Source organism: Seriola lalandi, unplaced genomic scaffold, assembly GCF_002814215.2.
Source record: "Seriola lalandi dorsalis isolate HSWRI2012SDOR001 ecotype SW California unplaced genomic scaffold, Sedor1 jcf7180002054399, whole genome shotgun sequence".
In the NCBI taxonomy this organism is placed as follows: Eukaryota; Metazoa; Chordata; class Actinopteri; order Carangiformes; family Carangidae; genus Seriola; species Seriola lalandi.
Window position 1 is genome coordinate 148,768 of NW_019524952.1, and position 21,829 is coordinate 170,596.

A 21,829-nucleotide genomic window follows, 5' to 3' on the forward strand; every position below is an offset into this window, starting at 1 on the left:
TTATCAGTCAAATCAACCTACTTTATTTCTGAGGTCATATCAAACATGTACAGAGCAGCCGGGCCACAGGCACTTAACAATGAAGTCAGATTGGTAGATGTGAAGCTGCTGTAAAAACAAGTGACATTGTCCTGCGGTAAACCAACAAAACCCGGTCAAAACCTGGTATCTCTCTGGACCACGTTTGGTCAGTATGCAAAATCGAGGATGTGGTTGAAAATTGTTGGGCACTTTATTATAGCTGAATTCACAATGAAACTGTTCTCATTTACATGTTTTTCTGTTTCTGTTGTCATGACAGCGGAACAAGTTTGAAGTGAATTAAGACTACATGTTAACCAGCAGTCTCTTAGCTCTTAGTCTCTAAGCTGCTGCTCTGCTGCTGCTAAAATCCTGATTTTATAACCATGACATCAACCATGACAAACACATCAGTTAAAGATAAAGACTGAGCTGTGATTTCAACTGTGTTTACTATAAAATGATCACTCAGAGAGAAAGTTAGAAGAGACACTATACAATATCTTTCTTATTCTGTCTCTCACACAGAGCACAGCCTCTGTCTGGGTAACAAACTTCTGCAGAGCAGACACACAGAGAGAGAGGCAGCACTGGAGACTCTTCTTAGTAACTAAAGTTTGTCCAATAGATTTGTCACTCAGTGCTTTTATTGAGAAAAAGCTTGTAAATCTAGCGACAGAGTCTCTAAGTTGGAAACACTGCAGACTGTGAATGCCCCCTAATAGAAACTGTTTCATTTTGAAAGAGCAACAACCAATGAGGAAACACACACGAGCAAAGACAGTCACATGGCATTCGGTGACCAATGGTGGAACTATGATCACTCACCCAGTCAGTCAGTAAACAACATCTGTGATTATAGGGCTGGCTCCTCATATAATCCACTCTTACATGTCTCACTTACCACAAATTGGGGCTGCTCTGTTAAAGGGCTTATAACTGTAATTGATTTATTTCAATTAAATGATTAGTCCATATTCACTTGCTTCTTTTTAACTATTTTCAGACTTTCTCCATGGTCAGATAAATCCTTAAGGGGCCCTGGAGCAAAACATGGTTGATGAGCTCCGGTGTAGATTAATATAGCACCAAAACAATATTGTTTGGTATATTTAACCAGAATCCATTGGTTGTTTAGACTTGGTGTCAAATGGATCAAATCAATCCCCTTGTGGGTGGGTTTGTACCCATGGGTACTGGTATAATCCATATTTGCATGGGTGTTACAATACGTTTACCCACAGGGGTTCAACTTTGAACCTACTGATTTTTACTGTGTAAACCTGGACATGTGGGGCCTTGAAGCAGTTGCCCTCTCCTCCTATTCGGTAACCAATAGCGTAGCCACCCGTCCTGGTTTTCCTGGGATTGTTCTCTTTTTTGAGCGCCGGCCCCAGAAGATGTATATTCTTCTATATAAATCTATATTCTTTCGTGTGACAAATTGTTTCAGTTTTTGCAAAGATGCACTTCTAATTTAGAGTTTAATAGTTTCAAATAAAAGTTCATTTGTTCCCTTCTACTGCTTTTCTTTTTTCTTCCTAGTTATGTCTAATCCTATGTCTGTAAACATGTGAAAACAGGTACAACAGTGACGATTAGCAAATGGCCATGCCTATAGACTTATTTTTATTTGACCGGTGGTAGAAATACGAACGTTTACCTTATTATCTGAAAACTGCTGTACGCATTCACATCCACGACCCCACCATGAGTCGTTTTCTGAGTGTCCTGGTTTTTCACACATGAAAGCTGGCAAGACCTAGTAACCAGCTAAGCCATCTTTAAATGTGGACAACAGCATATACACGGCGTACATAGTACACTTTCTGTTGATGGTCACCTTATAACAGGGACGCTTGTTGATCCGAAACACCGTGAACCAACAGCAAGGTCAAAAAAAACGTCTAAGGAATATACAAATGAAGACACACAGATTTAGTTCAGTTAAACCTCCCTGCTTTGACACTGTGGCAGTTCCTCTGAGTCTTTACTGGACAGCATTACTGTTCTGATTCGGTTACCGCACAGTGTAGTGTCTGGATTGGTGCTCACAATTTACTGTGGGTGTCCAACCTCCCCAGCACCCACATAATAATGATCTATGTGGGCGGTGATGGTCTGGAACCAGGATTTTTCTGATTGAAAAGTCAATTCTAGTATCTGGTCAGTATTTGCAATCATACCTTAACACATACATTCATTCAGTGAGCATGTGTGTTATTTTCAAATCAAAGTGCTCAGTGCATTCAAAGTGAGACAGTAATGTAATTACCAGAAGTGAAGACAGTTGGTCTCTGTCAGCGTCTGCTCTACATTTTTCCACTGTGATCCGCTGGGTCATATTTGGAGGGAAATGTGCTGGATTGCAGGTTTGTGAACTCCAGTGCAGCCCCGTGGGGAACATGAGATGAGAGTCTTTGTTTGGTTAGTTATCCTCCATAAAAAGAGAAACATGCCAAATAACAAAATGGCTCCAGGAATGCAGCTTCTCTGCCATCTGAAGTTGCCAAAAGCAGAACTGAGGTGCTTTAAAGAAATCTTTTCTCTTTCACAAATATCATAACACTTTGTATCAGTGTAGGCTAATGTATCATGAAACAGGCTGCTATTAAAATGACATTAGCAGACACAGGTCTGATCTCTGCGTAGATCCAGGGGGATGACCGAGACAGATGCTGGGCTAATTTATGCTGCTAAGCTCAACTTGGATGTGTGTGCTGTTTGTAATGCTGTAAATTGATGAGCTGTAGAGCCAGGGGGGCTTTGGAGGCTGGGCGGGGGTGAGGTCTTTAAAGCCAAGTTTTAACAGAGTAGTGAACTGTTCCAGGAACAGTCAAACTGATGGCACATGAAAGTGAAAGTATGTTATGAGTAACGGTGCAGGTTACTAAGTTTAGATTAGGTGAAGTCCTATGTGGAGATGGTTTACAAATGTTCACTGACATCTTTAAGTTAAAGAAAATCACATGTTTAATCTTGTTAATGTCCATATGACGTTTTTATATAATACAAGACATATGATGTGGCACATGTGGCTGAGTCTTTGATGTTTCCTCTAACCATCTTGATTATCTCTGCTCTGTCACCTATCCACCTGAAGCAAGCAGGTGGTGGGCGGGGCTCAAGGCCTGATCCACATTTCTCAATCAGGAAGTAAGAGTAAGAGCTTCAGACCCAGTTTTGATTTTTTTCACATTTTATGTGGGAAAACAATGTTAAATTAAATATGAATCACAGTAGGATTTTACATAGTTTAAAACATGTCTGGAGAGGAACTTAAAGACATTTGGGCCATTGGTGCAATCTCTTTCTTCCCCTCATCCTCAACCTTTCTCCTCCCAACCACAGGTGTAGTGCTGCTGGAGCGCACTGGAATGAAGCTCCACTAGTTTTTTTCTCGAAGTGATGAAATAAAATATCTGCAGTTCATATAATCTGGTTGATATTTATATAAATTTTTTATCACTTGAAGATCCAATCATCACTAAAGCATATGTTATGAAGAGAGCTAATAAAAACAAATGAAATGGTCAAAATTGTCATATTGATATTTAAAGTATATCGATCGATTTCCAGACATCAATTATTCATTGAGTACTATGCAAGAAAACAATCCCCCTTAAAAGATGCCAGTAGCTGCTGATAGCCTCTGAGCTGCTCAGTGAATTAAATGGTTGATTAGTAAAGATGAAAAGACAGAAAACATCCTTCCATTCCTCATTCACACATGAAGAAACTGTTCATAAAGTAGGCAGAAATCATCATAAATTCATGAGGTTGTTATAAAGAGCAGCTCTACCTGTGATTAAGACAGAGCGGAGGAGGTGAGTTCTGGTACTTAAACAAATAGCACTACAACTTTGCTCCCAACTGCACTGCATAAATCTCCATCTTAGCAACTAACTTTACACTTGACTACTTCATGTGACGTCCTGCTGAATCTGATAGCCCTGCTTCCCTGTAAATACATCCATCTTTCCAAGATGCATATGATCACACAGAGGACATAAGGAGCTGCTGTCGCATTTACCTGATCCCTGATCAGTGCAACCACTGAAAAGAGCAGAGCAGAGATCTGTGGATAACAGCAGTGTGTGAGCGAACACAAGCAAAACTTTAGTCTTACTCACTCTCAGTCCATCCATGAGCGTCATGCATGTGTTCATGTTAATTTATAGGTGTGAATGCGATGTTTTCAGCTGTAACATGTTGTTAACATGTTGTTAAAATGTACAGCATAACAACTTAGAAATAACAACTCTTAAATTTATATATTTCTTCAGTAATTGTGAAAAATAGTAAGTGCCTGATGTTGATTGGTTCTAGCAAAATAACTGAGTTAATTTGATAGAGATAAAGCTAGATTATTCAGTTATACTCATAGAGTTTCACTGAACTATACAATAAAAAATGAAAAAAGCCACAAAAAATGAATTATAACACTATACAGTACACTGACACAGTGTATGATACTAACATACAATGTCATTGTCATTTGGACGTTGGAAACTACTTTTTGCAAATGCAAACAAAATTTGAAGGCAGAGTGAAGGGGAAGTACAGAGTTGAAGAGGTCTGTGGAGTGGAGTGGCTGTGCAGACTGGAGGCTGGTGTCATGTTACCTCTGATTGGTGGAGATGAATTCAAGCTCATGGGAGTAGCTGTAATTACCTAGAGTCTGGGAGGATATGGAGGCAGAGATGAAGTTGGCTTCAACCTGCACGACCAGCAGAGACCAACATTGATGTCTGTCTGTTTGTATCAAATCAATTTACACGTATCTGTTTGGACAATTAAACAACATGAGGTGAACAGAAAATAAATTAACAAATTAACCTCCATAGCTCTTATGTTGGTGAGTTTCATGTGCTGGAAGCGACAAGTCTTTCCTAAAGGTTGATTGGATGGGAATCTTTAAAGTCCGGTTTCGAGGAATGTCTCTAGTGTACATTTTTCATATCTGCCATATGCTTTGAATTCTTCATGCAGAGGGTGGTGTTTATCTGAGGCTGGACTCAGTTTCCTCCAGTCTGAGATCACAGATTACAGACTCACTACTCTCAGACGACTTTGGAGGCCCCGTCAGGGCTTTTTTTGTGTGTTATGTTAGTATGAATGAAAAGGTTTTGTTCTTGTAGAGTTTCACTTCTGGCAGTGATCATATGCCTGAAAACATTTGTACTAAAGTACAGCAGAAGGTGCAAAAGTCTGATTAGTGTCCCATAGAGACTGCAGTGTGCATTACAGTCACAATATGAACGTGTTGGACACAACAAACAACAGACTGATGATTTATCTGAAGGATTCATCCTCTTTGGACCAGGAATATGATGATATACTGTGTTTTGAAAGTTGACATCATGGCCACCTTGGTGGGTTAGATAGATAGATAGATAGATAGATAGATAGATAGATAGATAGATAGATAGATAGATAGATAGATAGATAGATAGATAGATAGATACTTTATTTATCCCCTAGGGGAAATTCATGTGTCCATTTGCTCATTGTTGATAAAAATAATAACAATAAAAACAGTTAATAATAAATAAGCAATAATAATTAGATTAGTCCACTTCCTTTGGGTGAGGTGTTGTATAGCCTGATGGGAGCAGTGGGAGCAAAGGATCTCTAGGGTGATGCAGTTCAGAAAGTTTACAGTAATCTCATCAGAAGAACAACATGGACTGCTGTATTTACTGGGTTTAACTGATTCATTGAGACCAAGGCCGACCCATTGGTGGTAGAATGGTAACAGTTACAACTCAGTAAGGTTCTAACTGCAAGTTAAAACATAAAGATTAGTTTTAAGTTTTGATTTTCAGCTTCAGTGTAACTAGACAGTGTGATGTAATGAAACAAACAAAAATTCATGTCAGCAAAGACCAACTTTAAACAAAATGGCAACAGAAATGTAAGGTTCGTCAGAGGAACAGCCAACACTCATTAATCTTACTAATGAGTTACTACCTTTTAATGAGTTACTATAAGTCTCTCTTTTACCAGTTATAAATACAAGTAAGTCATTAGTAAGATTAATGAGTAGTAAGCATTAACCTGATCTTGCCAAATAGTGAGCCTGCATCAGTGTATGAATGTATTGTTTATTTATGATTTATAAAGTGTTAACAAGCTTATTAATAACCTATTTATAAACCATTTATAAATCCTTTACAAAGATAGTCTGATTGTAAAGTGGTGCCCTAAGAGTAATATAAAGGAGGAAGAGCAGAGAGCAGCTCTTGCGAACAGATGAACAGAGGTTGTGACTGTAGATCTGCATGAATGAGGAAGACTGCAGACAGTCACAGTGCAACACCCGTTAACTTTTATAAGCTAAGAAAATCAACAACTTTTTTGTACCCAGCATTCCCCGTGCCCGACACCATCACACTGTAGCAGTAACCATAGAAACTGTCAACACAGTCTACATCCCACTTAAGTTATATGTCAACGAAGCACATAATAGACAATAACACAGACTTGCATTATGACGAAACCCCAAGCATCTATAGAATGAACATGTGGGTTATGCATATAATGTGTAAATGCAGAACATGTAACATATATCTGTTGTCCTCCCCCTTTTTTCGTATTTTACATTCTCACTGTCTGCCCAGCTCGCAGTGGAGCCAGCGGCCTAGCTGATTTGTCGTAGTAGGCTTTTCCTCTCTGTCTCGCCTGTGTCAGGGCCATTTGGACATGTGTCTCCACTCTGGGTGAGTATATGGCTTTGGACATGGGAATGAAAGCCCTGGTGCGCCAAGAAAGCAGGCATTGAGCTGGCGACGGCAGCCCGTCCCTGGGCATGTTACGTAGGCTGAGGAGAGCTGCATCTATGTCCATTCCATCTCGTGCACATTTCTCCAGCAGGTGCTTTGCTGAGCGCACAGCTCTCTCAGCAAGCCCGTTGGACTGAGGGTACAGGGGACTGCTGGTGACATGACAGAAGTCCCACTTGCGAGCAAATTCCTGGAACTCCCTACTTGTGAAGTAAGCAGCATTGTCTGTCATGAGTTGCTGTGGCACTCCGTGAGTAGCAAAGTGGCGTTTAAGCTTGGCTACAAGTGTGGCACTTGTTGTGCCTGGGAGCCGGTCTATCTCGAACCAGCCAGAGTAAGAGTCAACAAGCACAAGATGCTCTTTTCCCTCCCACTCAAAAACATCTGCTGCGGTGAGGGACCACGGTAGGTCAGGGATTTCATGTAGTTGAAGGGGCTCCTTAGGCTGGTGTGGCTTGAGAGCATTACAGGGGCACACCTGGAAACTTCTCTTTCAATATCACTGTAGATGGTCGGCCAGAACATTGTCTCCCTGGCCCTGCGCTTTGTGGCCTCGAGACCAGGGTGGCCCTGGTGCAGCTGTTGCATGTAGTAACGCTGGAGGGAATGTGGAATGATGAACCGCTGTCCACGGAGGAGCAAGCCACTGTCAGTTGTGAGTTCATCTCTCATGGCGTAGAATGGCCTCAGATTACGTGGTACCTCCCTAAATGTATCGGGCCAGCCTGCAGCAACGACCTCAGAGAGACGCCGGCACACGGGATCAGCCAATGTCTCACGCTTCAGTTCCTCAACCCTGTGTGAGGAGAGGATGACCTCGTACTCCTCCATTTCCTCAGCCTGGTCAGTGGAGGGCAGATGTGCACGGGAGAGAGCATCAGCGACGTAGAGCTCCCTGCCCCTCTTGTAGATGACCTCGAGGTTGTAACGCTGCAGGCGGAGCATCATCATTTAGTATGGTAATGAGTGGCTGATGGTCAGTCTCGACAGTTACAGCCCGTCCGTATATGTAGTGATGGAATTTTGTGCAAGCATAGACAAGGGCCAGGAGCTCTTTTTCAATCTGAGCGTAGCGTGACTCAGTCTCTGTGTAGGCCCTTGAAGCGAAAGCCACCGGCCTGTCGTTTTGGAGGCAGACAGCACCCAGTCCGTGCTGTGAAGCGTCAGCCGACAGTACAACAGGTTGGTGCACATCAAAGTACTGCAGCACCGGGGGACCTGCGATGAGTTCTTTGAGTTTGGTGAATGCCGCTGTGTGGAGCTCCAGCCAGCACCAGTCTACATCCTGGCGCAACAGCTTGCGCAGGGGTGCCGTGGTCTCACTGTAGTCTGGTATGAATTTGGTCAAGTAGTTGGTCATGCCTAGGAACTTTTGGAGACTGCGCTTGTCCTCCGGCGGGGGAATCAGGCGGCCTCACCCTGGTTGGTGAGCAGGTGACCGACATAAGCAACTTCTGTGACCCTGAAACGGCACTTTTCAGGGTTCAGTCTGAGATTGACAGCCCGTATCCTGTCCATGACTTGGCGGAGACGTAAATCATGCTCCTCTCTTGAGCAGCCCCACACCAAGATGTCATCGATCACAATTGCGCACGGCTGTCCTTCGAAAAGGTGCTCCATGCACCTTTGGAAAACCTCACTTCCCATGGTGATGCCATAGGACATTCGTAGGAAAGCATAGCGACCCACAGGAGTCATAAAGGTGGTGAGTTTTGAGGACTCTTTGCTGAGCGGCACCTGCCAGAAGCCACACTTAGCATCCAGAATGCTGAACATTTTGGCATCAGGCATGTCAGCGATCACCTCTTCCAGGGTTTTGTTGAGGTTGACGGGGTCGATGCATAGCCTCATGCTACCATCTCGTTTGCTCGCAGCCACCATGGCTGAAACCCATTCAGTGGGCTCCTTAACCAGTGTGATGACTCCCAGTCGGGTCATTCTATGCAGTTCTGCAACAATCCTGTCCTTCATGGCCAGTGGCACCCGTCTTGGAGCGCATATAGTGGGGTGCATGGTGTCATCCAGGTGCATGTGATACACCACAGGCAGCTTGCCAATGGTGCTGGTGTCAAATAGGTCCTTGTACTCTGTCAGCTCTGGCGCTTCCTGCTGGACGATGGCATGCACCTCTGGTCCAAAAGTCAAATAGCCGAGTCTGACACTGTCTCTGAGACCCAGCAGTGGCTTGACGTTTCTGTCCAGAACTTGGAATCGCAGCAAACCGCAACTAAAGTTCATGTCTGCCGCACCAAGAGTCTGGATTATGTGACCTCCGTAGGCTACAAGATTTGCTCATTTGCTGAGGTTGATGTGAGCAGTAGGGTCAATGTGCTGTAGAAGAGCCCTGGATATGACGTTGCATTTGGCCCAAGTGTCAATCTTCATAGTCAGTTGTCTGCCAGTGTTGCATGCAGACAGTTCAGCAAACCTTTCATCCTGCTCAAGCACATCCTCTGGCTTGTGTATGCTCTCACATTAAAACATTTCTACAGTCTCGCAGCGAAACACATCACTTGGCTCTTGTGTTGGCTGCGTGTCAAGTTCACTCACATGTGTGTATCTGCCCCTGTGTGCATTGGGGGACGGAACCTGCCCCCGCCTGTTGGTGGCAAACGGTTTGCCTGATTTGCAGCCTCTGGAGAAGTGGTTCATTTTTCCACATGTGTTGCAGCGCTTGTTGAGAGCTGGACACCTGTTTCGGTCAGGTGCGTGTTGGCCACCACAGTTTGTGCATGGGTTGAATTGCACTGTGCACACCTCTGCTTCCTTTTTTAGTTCTCTGTTGCCCTTCTCAGATTGTTCATGTAGCATGCAGATCTCAATGGCCGAATTTAGTGTCAGTTTCTTCTCCTTCAAAAGCTGTGTACGGACAGTGTCACTGTGAATACCGCAGACCAAACGGTCTCTAATCAGTTCATCATGTAGTGTCCTGAAGTCACATTTCTTGGCCATTACTTTCAACGTGGAAACATACGACTGGATTGACTCGGGCTGTTTCTGGTCAGTTGTGTTGAATGCATGTCTGTCCATAATTACGTTCTTTACTGGCAGGCATAGTTCCTCAAATTTCTTTACCAGCATGGCAGGGTCCTCGCGATCTCATCCGCAAAATCAAACATGTCGAGTTTATCCAGTGCCTCCGGACCGGCGAGGTTAAGAAACGTGTAGGCTTTCACTTTCTTACTAGCCGTTGTTAGCCCGGCGTTGCTATAGACGTGCCATTCCCGCTTGAACTTCTCCCAGTTGTGAGCGATATCCTCATTAAAGACGAGCGGGTCGATCCGGCGGAGTCCTTGTGCCATCTTAGATTAGATTCGGCTCACTTCTGACACCATGTAGATGTGCATGAATGAGGAAGACTGCAGACAATCACGGTGTAACACCCGTTAGCTTTTATTATTTATTAAGAAAATCAACAACAACTTTTTTGTACCCAGCATTCCCCGCGCCCCGACATCATCACACTGTAGCAGTAACCATAGAAACTGTCAACACAGTGTACAGTGACATGACATGGAAAAGGTCAATAGCCATAACAATTCTTATGTAATTATGCTGTGTAGATGACAGGTGTATGTACAGCACATAAACTGTGCAGCAAACCAGCAGCTGTTAAGGTTTCTTACACTAGTTAGATATTAAGCTTTAGTCTCTACCCTGGTGAGGTTAGAGACCAAGCCAATGAATTCTGCACATCCACAGACCCAATGTCATCACCCACCCTCTACAATAATATACCCTACATCCTTATAATGACCTGGCTGCATAAGATAGATCAAATAATACTCTTTCCTCTGTGGCCAAAACTGAAATTACCAGTCATGTGTGACAGAGATGTAGCTCGGTGGTGGAACAGAAACTTAATCATTTCAGATACATTCTAAGAATACTTGATGAAGCTGCTGGTGAACTGTGTTTCAGTGTTGATTTCGCTGCTGAATACATCAGTTATGTGTCTGTAGAAAATATTACTGCTGCTCTGAATTCCTGGACCCCTTCCTGTGATTAATGTCTTTCTGGAGGAAAAGAGCCTCATCTCTCCTCTCCAGCTCCATCGCTACCTTGACCTCCTTCCTCCTCTCCTTCTTCTCCCCTTCGTCTTTTTCATCCCCCTTCTTCAGATTTCCCCTATTTGCTGCTTTCTCGTCCCTCCTTCCTCTTTCCTATCTCACCACTGGTGTCCAAAAGTTTTTGGCTCCACGCTGTGATAAACGTTTGTCAGAGAACCCAACAGCTGAAGAGTCTCCACCTCCACCATCCCCCTTTTCCTCTGGTGTCTCCTCTTTCTTCGTCATCTGGGCGACATTTCGTGTTCCTCCTCAGCTCCTCTTTTCAACAGTTGAGGAGTTTCACCTCTCCTCCATCATCTCCAGGATCGTGCTTGATAATTGACAAAATTCCTTTATTCCATTTCTCTATCTTCCATCTTCAAGACAGCTTCACTTTCTTTCCGTCTTCATCTCCTCTGTAACTCTTTTCTCTTTGTCCTCTTTGATTCCTCCCTCTCTTTGTTCACATTGTGATAAATGTTAATTTCTCTGATCTCGTCAGTTTCTTTCTTTCTTCCCTGAACTTGTAATGAATGTCTGTCAAAGCTCCAAACAGCTGTGGAGTCTTTTTCCTCCATTGTCCCATCTTAATCTCCTCAATCTGTCTTTTTGTTCCTCCTCTTCTTCCATCATTTCCTCACCTCTCTTCAATCCCTCCTTCTTTCGTGTCCTGATGAATGTTCATCAGAGTCGAGGAGTTCCCCCTCGCCTCCTGCTGCTCCGTCATTGTCTAGACCTCCTCCTCCCTTCCTTTGTTCCTAATTTCTTCTTCTTAAGAAATGTCTCCTCCTGTGTTCATGTTGTGATAAATGTTCATCAAAGGAGTCTACAGCTGAACTCTCACCCTCTGTTGATGTTTGTCATCTTACCTGAATATCCATCCCCCTTCCTCCAGTGTCGGTAGATTCTGATTCTGGTTCTGTTTATAAAGGTCTTATTGGACCCTGGATCAGATTTTTAGTCATATTATTTGAGGTAGAAAAGAAACCAAAATATAAACATGTAGATTCAGACTGTCCTAAAGTCTCATTTGTCATAAATGAAGAAGCATTTAATTATTTTGTATCTTTGTGTTGGATCACCAAGCACCAAAGACGAATTCTAAAAAAGTCTCAACAATAATATAAGAAAAAAAACTAAATTTGTTTTGCCAGTGCAGTGCTCTGTTGCATGACATTGCATCACATTTCAAAAAAAGTTGACCCAGGTTGATCCAGGCCATTTTTGTGTAGTTACCAACTGAAACTATAACAATAAAAGGAAAGGAATTATTCATACTTATTTTACCATTGCTTCTCGATCGTAACTTTGACCAGCCCCATCCCCTTTCTTCTTTCTTTTTCATCCTGGCCATTGTGAGGTCATGTCCAGGCAGTTCATTTTTTCTTTGTGAATTGCATTTGCAAAAGTCAAAGGCAGCCATTGCTCAATGGTCACACATTTACATCATCATCATAGTTAAACCTCCTAAATCTCCATTATCATACTTAGGCAATTATTGTTTACACAACCAAAGTATTCCAGCACTTTCCCATGAATAGTGGGGCATTTCATTTTTCCTGCATGTGCCTTTTTGTATTTGTATTGTATTTTGTTATAATTTTGTGTCACATGTGTGTTGTTAATTAGATTTTTTTTTTTTTTTTTTTTTTTTAAATTAGTTTGAGTCACTTTTTCTAAATAGCTTTTTCTCCCTCAGGTAGCTTTGCTGTCGTTCAACTTCTTCCAGTGTGAAGTAATTGGTAGCTTGCAAAACTCTGCTTTTTAAATAGCTTCACCAACTCTTGGAGATGGTATAATCAAGTTGTGGAAACAAGCTGGGGACTCAGCAATAAGTAGGATCACAATTATGTTGGTACAGTAACAGTATTGTTATTATAATGTAATAATCTCTCTCTCTCTTTCTCTCGCTCTCTCTCTCTGTCTCTTCCTCTCTCTCTCCACAGCTCAGTGGCAGTACTGAGGGAGTGCATGAAGAACGAAAGTCTGGTTCATTTCTTCCAGGAGCGACAGATGACTCTGAACCATTCGTTACCTCTGGAGACGTACCTGCTCAAACCAGTGCAGAGAATCCTCAAGTACCACCTGCTACTACAGGTGATACTGCAAATACTACCAAATACTACATGTAGAACCTCAAGTACAACCTGCCACTACAGGTGATACTGCAAATACTACCAAGTACTACATGTAGAACCTCAAGTACCACCTGCTACCACAGGTGATACTGCAAATACTACCAAATACTACATGGAGTACATAAAACTACAGGTAACTCCTGAAATACTATATTAATGACTTCAAATACCACCTGCCAAAACAGCAAATATGTCATATACTACCCACTTCTTCAAGTATTACTGAAAATACCCCCAAATGAGACAGATATTACCTTAAGTTAACACAAAATCCCACCTGCTCCTACAGGTAATATCTGAAATACTACATGCAGACTATAACTGCTGATGAGTGTGAAACATCTTGAGTTTTGTGAAGACTCAATGAGGCTGAGAGATTTCCCAGAGGAAGCTGATGGATTTGGTATCCAGGCAACATGTCTGTATCCTGTCAGTAAACAGAGCCTTTGGCTAAAATCACACAGTAATAAAACTCCCCCTCCTCTGAGTGAGACATATGCAGCAGAGACAGAGGACAGCCAAGGACACGGACTCCTAAGTATGTGCCTCTTTGATTTTACAGATGAAGGCTGCGTGAGTGTGTGTGTGTCCCACATGTGTGTTTTGTTGTCAACTCACATCTGTCGGGTTTTACTGTCGTCAGAGCTCAGGACCAGTGAAACAAGGATAAGACCGTGACGTCATCATGTCAGATGGAGGCCACCTAAAAATTGCAGCGTCAACTTAAGAGAAATGTGTTACACAGAGGTTCCCAGTAGTAAGATATGACCAGATAAACTAACAACTGTTCCAGACACACAAACAGAAACAAACTCAAACATGCACACGTAAACACAATACATGTGAACGGACTGTGCTAACCTCATCCCACTGCTCACATTTTGTTTTTTTTCCAGTTAAAGCTCCATATTTTCCTCTTGTCCTGTGTTTTATTGGAAGTGTTGATCCATAAGAAGATATATTTGTGGTTATAAAACCCAAAAACCATCACAATGTAGTTTTACATCTCCTCTCTCAGGCTTCTCTCTAGAGCTCTAGTAACAACAGAAAAGAGGAGGCTCTGAACCTCTCTTCTGATTGGCTGACTGTTTTCTGAGTCATCCAGTAAAAATATAGCAGATTTCAGGTAAACACTCAGAGAAACCAAATCCTGCAAGGTTGGATGGTGGGTCTAGGTGGGCGGGGCTTGGGGCATGGCTGAGAGCGGGGACTGTTTTGTTATGACATCACAAAGTACCAGAAGTCTTGATGGCTAGTTTTGGCTCAGTTTCTGAATACAGGCTGTGTGGGGCCTGGGTGATAATCCATCCATGATCAGAATTTATATATAACTACATTTTTAATAAATTGCAGCTGTCACTTGTATCATAAGTTTGATCAAAACCTTTTCAAACATCTTAACAGTAGCATCTGAGGACATGGAGCTGACGGTCTCATCTATAAAACAGACAACACACACACACACACACACACACACACACACACACACACACACACACAGCTGTGTCTTCATGTGTTCAGAGGACATTACAACCTTACTCTAACCTTAAAACTTGAAGCCTGCTCTTTGTTCTCTGATGTGTGCCCTGTATTATTTGCTGTTGTTGCTGCTCTGCCTACAGTGGGCTTTTTAAACACTGGTCAAACATATTTTTGGATCTGTGCTGGGATTTTCCCATAATCCTCAATTGGTCCTGCTTCAATAATTTCTGTGATGAAGTGCTGCATCAGCCAGTGAGGTGCTGATTGTTTTGTTGTGTTTTATTCTTCTTTCATTTGAGATTTTACTTAAAAAAAAAAAAAAAAAAACTTTGCACACTGTAAGTGTTTCCATGTGTTAGAAATAAATTTGATTTGTCTCTCTATTGAGCCTCTGTTAGACAAACACCTGCTAGTACATGTTGTGGAAAGTTTCCATGTTGCTTTCATGTCTGAATTTTACACTGAAGCCGTTCTGTCTCCTCTCAGGAACTTTCCAAACACTTTGATAAAAGTGCCCCTGGATATGAGGTTGTTGAGGACGCCATCATCACCATGACAGCTGTCGCCTGGTACATTAACGACATGAAGAGAAAACAGGAACATGCTGTACGGCTGCAGGTAAACACACACACAGTTTGTATGCTATTTGTATGTTTTCTTTTGATCACAGTCTGAGGGCTACAAGATTGTGTTAAGTTACAAAGTGTGTATTATTTACTTTGGCTAATTTTTCACCCCATTTTACCAATATCAGTCTTGTAGAGATAGGAGGAGTATTTCCCTTCTGATAGCCAAGATTGGTCTGGTGACCTGTTCAGGGTGTACCTCATCTCTCTGTGAGCTGGTGTAGGCTCCAGTCACCTGCAACCAGAGGTGGAGAAAGGCCACAGCTCCATCTTTGGAGTCAGAGTATAGAGCCTCCTGGTCAAGTATGACTCAAATACAAGTGAGAGTTGTTGATGTTGAATCAACACATTGTTGTATTGTTCCACATTTACAGAACCTAATGGCTCTGAAACAACCTACTGACTGCCTGACTGACTGACTGATTGTAGAACCTGAAGAAGCCATTGTCGTTTACATATTTCATATATACAGCAAACATTCAAACTAAATGAATCTTTCTTTATTTCCAAACCCTCATACACAGACCTCAGATCAGACCATGGTCTCTGGTGAAGAATCTTCTGCTTCATCTTTATCTGACGACGCCATAGTTAGGACACTTACAGTTTCAAACATGACTGACAGTGGAGGAGTTGGCTGTGATTGGTTTTTCTCCTGTGATGAACACAGTGTATGGTCTATCACATATTTCAGAATAAAAGAAAATTCATTCACTGACTAAAAGCTCTGCTTCAAGTAAGAGTACTTCATAGAAATGTAGTGGAGTCAAAAGTTAATACTAAAAGAAATATATACTAAAGTACAGTACTCAATACGAAGTAAATGTACTTCATTACTGTCCACCCCTCCCTGCAACCCTGCAAAAAATCAGTGTGTAGATGATATTGTATAATGGTGCAGTGGATATTCAGTTTTACAGTTGTCAGCTAAAAGTCAAAGATCAGTATACATGTTTTTAACCCAAGGGTCTCAGCTTGTGCTGAGTAGACACAGGTCAGATGATATTGGACAGTGTTCAAGCTAAAAACAAAGCTGCTTTCTTACTTCCTGAAACTCTTGAAAGATGTGAGGTTTCACTGGACAACTGGACTGAGCGTGTGAAGCAGCGAACAGAGCCTCCAGCCAGCTTCTCGTCCTCGGGCCTGTACAGAGACGGACAGGCAGCCAGAGGTCAGCTTGGTGACCTTTAGGTGTCCAAATCTACAACCGCTGCATTCCTCCACTCCCCCAACACGTGTTCCCCTCATTACACACACAGGAACATGTTATTTATTTGTTCCTTCACACATGGACACGTTCAGCAACCGTTACAGACCTGTGTGTGTGTGTGTGTGTGTGTGTGTGTGTAATGGCAGGAGTGCGCCAAGGAGTGGCGCTGTGGCACTGTGGAGTCAGTGTGGTTCAGTAATGTTAAGCTGACGAAGGTGTGTAAATAAAAGTTACAGAGATAACAGCACGTTGTTGAGTTAGACTAATAGAGACCAACAATACATGGTGTCAGAAGTGCTACACCCATGACGGATTGAGTCTGATAAGCCCGTGAGGACCAGTTCGACCACGTTGCAGAAGTTTGGTGAACGAAGGTGCGTCACGTCAAGGCTAAAAACAGGAGGCTAATCCACCGCCGGACAGAGTTAGCCGACAAGCTAAGCTAATCCCCCGTCAACTCTGCAGTGCCACTATGGAGCAACTAGTGACTTTTTCCCCGCCAGAAGCGTTTGATTTTGAACCCAGCTCGTGGCAAACATGGATCAGAAGGTTTGAACGCTTCAGGACAGCGTCTGGCCTGGCAAGTAAAGAGGGGGATTATCAGGTGAATTCCTTGATCTACATAATGGGAGATAAGGCTGACGATATCTTGAGTTCCCTACCTCTATCCCCGGTGCAACTGAAAGACTATGAGGCGGTTAAAAGAGCTTTTGATAACCACTTTGTCGGAGTGCATAATGTCATATATGAGCGGGCAAAATTTAACAAAAGAAGCCAGGAGGTCGGAGAGAGTGCAGAGCACTTTATTACGGATGTCCATAAGATGGCAGAACACTGCAACTATGGGGATTTACGTGAAGAAATGATCCGTGATAGGATTGTTGTGGGGATACGCGATGCGGGTTTGTCGGAGAGACTACAATTAAATGCCAAATTGGATCTGGCCACAGCAGTCGCACAAGTGAGACAGCACGAAGAGGTGAAAAAGCAGCAAACTGTTTTGCGATCAGCTGATTCTCCCGCCCACATGGATACAGTAATGCATAATAAATACAAGAAAAATAACTACAAGCAGAAAACAAATCAATATCATGCCCAAACCTCACGCCAGTCTACCTCTGCCCAATTTAAACCCTGTGGAAAATGTGGAAGAGCCACAAAGCATTCATGGAGTGAGTGCCCAGCAAGGGATGTCGAATGCAGAAAATGCCACAAGAAGGGACATTTTGCAGTTGCGTGCAGGTCAGCTCAGACCCTCCATTCTGTAGAGCTAGGGTCGGATGCAGCAGAGGCAGTATATTTGGGGACAGTGGCTGCGCAGTGTCCACAGAAAAGACCTAGATGGAAAGAAAATCTGATAATAAACGGGGAGTCTGTGTGTTTCAAGATAGACACAGGGGCAGACGTCGATGCAGTTCCTGCATCTGTATACACACAGGACAGATATGACCCACTCTTACCCTCCAGCAGGCCTTCGTATGGCCCTAATAACGTGCCACTGGACACCATAGGACAGGTGGATGCAGTTATAGAGAGGGGAGACAGAAAAATTGAAGAGACAGTTTTTGTTGTTAGGGACCTAGCCATGCCACTGCTCGGCTACCCAGCAATTGTGAGACTAAACATGATTCCCCATCTGAACAGCATTGAAGATGCAGAGACATTTTTCCGCTCAGCCTACCCGGAGGTGTTTTTGGGGTTGGGACAACTAAAAGGGGACTACAAAATAAAACTTAAAGAATCAGCACAGCCCTTTGCCTTCTCAGTCCCTCAACGGGTGGCTCTTCCTCTAAGGAGCAAAGTCAAGGAGGAGCTCGATTGGATGGAGGAGGTGGGAGTCATAGCCCGTGTAGAGGAACCTACCGAGTGGTGTGCAGGTATGGTTCCTCTTGTTAAACCGACAGGAAAACTGCGCATCTGTGTAGATATGACACATCTCAATGACAGTGTGGAAAGGGAACGGCTCATCCTGCCTGCAGTGGACAAGACGCTGGCAAGATTGGAAGGAGCCACAGTCTTCACAAAACTTGATGCTACATCAGGTTTTTGGCAAGTACCCCTACACAAAGACTCACAACTGCTCACAACTTTTATCACTCCGGGAGGGCAGGTACTACTTCAAAAGGCTGCCTTTTGGAATAACATCAGCCCCACAACACTTTCAAAAGCGAATCTCTCAGCTCGTTGATGGCATTGATGGAGTCCTCTGTCACGCTGATGACATACTCGTGACAGGAGGAAACCGTGCTGAACATGATGACAGGCTGCACAAGGTGCTGACAAAATTCAGAGAGGCGGGGCTGACTCTGAATGACAAGTGCAAGTTTGCCATGAATGAAATCAAGTTCCTCGGGCACGTTGTCAATGCACAAGGTATCAGAGCAGATCCGGAGAAAATCAAAGCAATCTGGGATATGCCAGAACCAAAGAATGTGGCAGATATTCGCCGCTTTATGGGCATGGTCAACTTTGTGGGGAAATTTTCTCCACGCCTCCCTGAACTGACACAACCACTCCGAGATCTGGAGAAGAGTGACGCCAGTTGGACATGGGAGGAACCTCAAAGAAAAGCTTTCATAGACATAAAGAAAGAACTCAGTTTGGACACTGTGTTGGCTCAGTATAGCCCGGCATGGGAGACAAAGGTGTCAGCAGATGCTTCCTCCTACGGGCTGGGGGGGGGGTGTTGACACAGAAACAACCAGATGGCTCTTGGAGGCCGGTTGTATACATCTCACGGAGCCTGAGTGCAGCAGAATCAAGGTATGCTCAAATAGAGAAGGAAGCCCTCGCAGTAACCTGGGCATGTGAGCGGCTGTCTGGATATTTGTATGGCCTGGACTTCACAATACGCACAGACCACAAGCCCCTTATCACACTCCTCAAGTCAAGAGCATTGGATGACCTTCCACCCAGGATACTCAGATTCCGGCTGAGACTATTCAGGTTCAAATATGACATAATACATGTACCAGGCAAGGATCTGATAATCGCTGACACATTGTCGAGAGCACCACTGCCAACAATGCTCACCAAGGCAGAAGAGGACCTGGAAAAAGAATGTAAGGCGTACGTTGACAGTGTGATGGCCCAGCTTCCAGCAACAACTACAAAACTGGATCATATCAAAAAGGCTCAAAACAAGGATGATACATGCAGACGCCTCAGTGGCCTCATAAAAAGGGGGTGGCCAAATCACAGGCAACAAGTCCATGAACAGTTACTTCCCTATTGGCCAGAGCGCTCAGATCTGCATGAGGCTGAAGGACTGATTATGAAAAGTGAGAGACTGCTTATTCCAGACCACATGAGACAGGATGTACTGCAGAAACTTCACCAAGGGCATCAAGGAATCAACAAATGCCTCGCCAGGGCAAGAGAATCGGTCTGGTGGCCAGGTATCACATCACAAATAAAGTAGATGGTGTAGCAGCACATCAGCCAAACAAGTGATTGACAGGTGCAAAGCTGTCTTCGCAAGGTTCGGGTGCCCAGAGGTTCTGATCTCAGATAATGGCTCACAATTCTCCAGCCATGAGTTTGCTCAGTTTGCAATCGACTTTGACTTCAAGCACGTGACAAGTAGCCCCAGGTATCCACGCAGCAATGGAGAAGCTGAAAGGGCTGTAAAGACTATTAAGTTACTTCTCAGCAAGGAAGGGGACTTTCACAAGGCTTTGCTGGCGTACAGGGCTACGCCCTTCGCTCAAGGGAGTTCCCCAGCACAACTCATGATGGGGAGGATGATCCGAACGCCAGTTCCCAACTCAGCTAGACAGCTACAGCCACAGTAGCCAGATCTGCAGTTGTTTAGGGAAAAGGATGCAGCCCTGAAAACACAGCAGCAGCAAGCCTTCAACCGGCGACACCGTGCACAGACTCTGCCCACTCTGACTCCTGGGCAGAAGGTTTGGATCATGCCTTCAAAGACGCAAGGTACGGTTGTGCACAACGCACACACACCACACTCTTATGTGGTGGATACACCTGGGGGACAATTGCGCCGCAACCGAGCTCATCTTAGGGTGGTGCCGACATCACAGGTTACCCGGTCAGGGAGAGTGGTTAACCCTCCAAATAGACTGGACATTTAAAAAAAAAAAAAAAAAAAAAAGAGGGAGAATAACAGTGTTTCTTGTTATGTTCTGAATAATTCATGCTCCTTGCTGAAAATGCAGTTGTTATAAGTAATTGTGCAACAGGTTCTATTTGAGTTATCAGAGGAGCGAAACCCTTAGCTAAAAGGGGGAGATGTAATGGCAGGAGTGCGCCAAGGAGTGGCGCTGTGGGACTTTGGAGTCAGTGTGGTTCATGGTAATGTTAAGCTGACGAAGGTGTGTAAATAAAAGTTACAGAGATAACAGCACGTTGTTGTTCTTGAGTTAGACTAATAGAGACCAACAATACAGTGTGTTCTTCTTATCTCCAAGTTTTCACACTTCTCCAGTCATCGCTTCTTTGGTCTTTGTTATGTAACGTCTTTGACTTTTGCCTTTGATTGAGTTTTTTCTCAGTCTTCACATCTGCGTCTTTTACTTTTTAGTCAAGTCAAGTTATATCAGTTAAAACGTTCCTTTATATCAGCAAATAGTTCGCTCAGTGTCGGCTCATAATAAGCTCTAACAAGCAGCTTCCACCAGTCCTGACCTTTTTATTGACATTTTACCGAAATTATCTCACTTTTTTGTGATGATTTTGTTTGCATTATCACTCTCAAACATCTTTATGATGATGATGATGACATGAGACCCACCAGAGCACATTACCTTAGGCATTAATTTAACGACTGTTTGTGTAAGACTCCCAAGGGACTATGACGATCTGTGAGAAGATGAAAAGAAATGGAATGAAATATAATTTCCTGTGTTGTCGTCATTATCATTGTTCAGTGAGGAAACCGAGTGTCTGATCACTAAACATCTCTAGATGTTTGAAGATTTGCTCCATTATATGTTCAATTATCTCACTGCTGCAACAGTTTACTGGGGCAAAGAAGGTTGATTAAATCTCACTCAAATAAGAGCAGTTCTCCACCCACACTTGTCAGCTAAAGATGGAGGAGCGTGCCTCTGAAAAGGAGCTGACCTGTGAGGGTGGAGATGCATGTGGACGTAATCCATTGAGGGCGTCTCTCCCTCCATAATCATCATCATATCACTGCTTTTACAGCTTTAGTTTTACCTTTTGTTCATTTTCTGCAACATTGTCACATTTAAGGATAAGGCCTTGGGTTACAGGTATCTACATTAACTGGTTGGATGGATCTGGGTGGATCTTAATTTGGAAAAACAAAAGATTTTGCACATCTGTTTAGTGATGCAGGTGTGTGGGAGGGGATGAATGGATCAGAAGGAGCAGAAAAATCCAACACACTTTCAAAGTTGCAATAAAAAATTTATTTGCATAGTTTCAGTCCTGGCCCTTTATAGGCAAGTGGTTTTTAAACAATGGATCTTATAATAATAAACCTGATAATTACAGGTTTGTTAAAAAGAAAAACTGAAACTCACAACAGCAA

At 43.3% G+C, this 21,829-nt stretch overlaps 1 protein-coding gene across 1 annotated transcript in view; it reads left to right on the forward strand.

Annotated features, from left to right (window-relative positions):
• Positions 1 to 21,829, forward strand: part of plekhg2 (pleckstrin homology domain containing, family G (with RhoGef domain) member 2) — a 139,474-nt gene that overhangs the window by 97,524 nt on the left and 20,121 nt on the right. The window contains exons 7-8 of the mRNA XM_087174930.1: positions 12,802 to 12,952; positions 14,962 to 15,093. Coding sequence (XP_087031056.1) covers positions 12,802 to 12,952; positions 14,962 to 15,093 — 283 coding nt within the window. The remainder of the gene's footprint in view (positions 1 to 12,801; positions 12,953 to 14,961; positions 15,094 to 21,829) is intronic.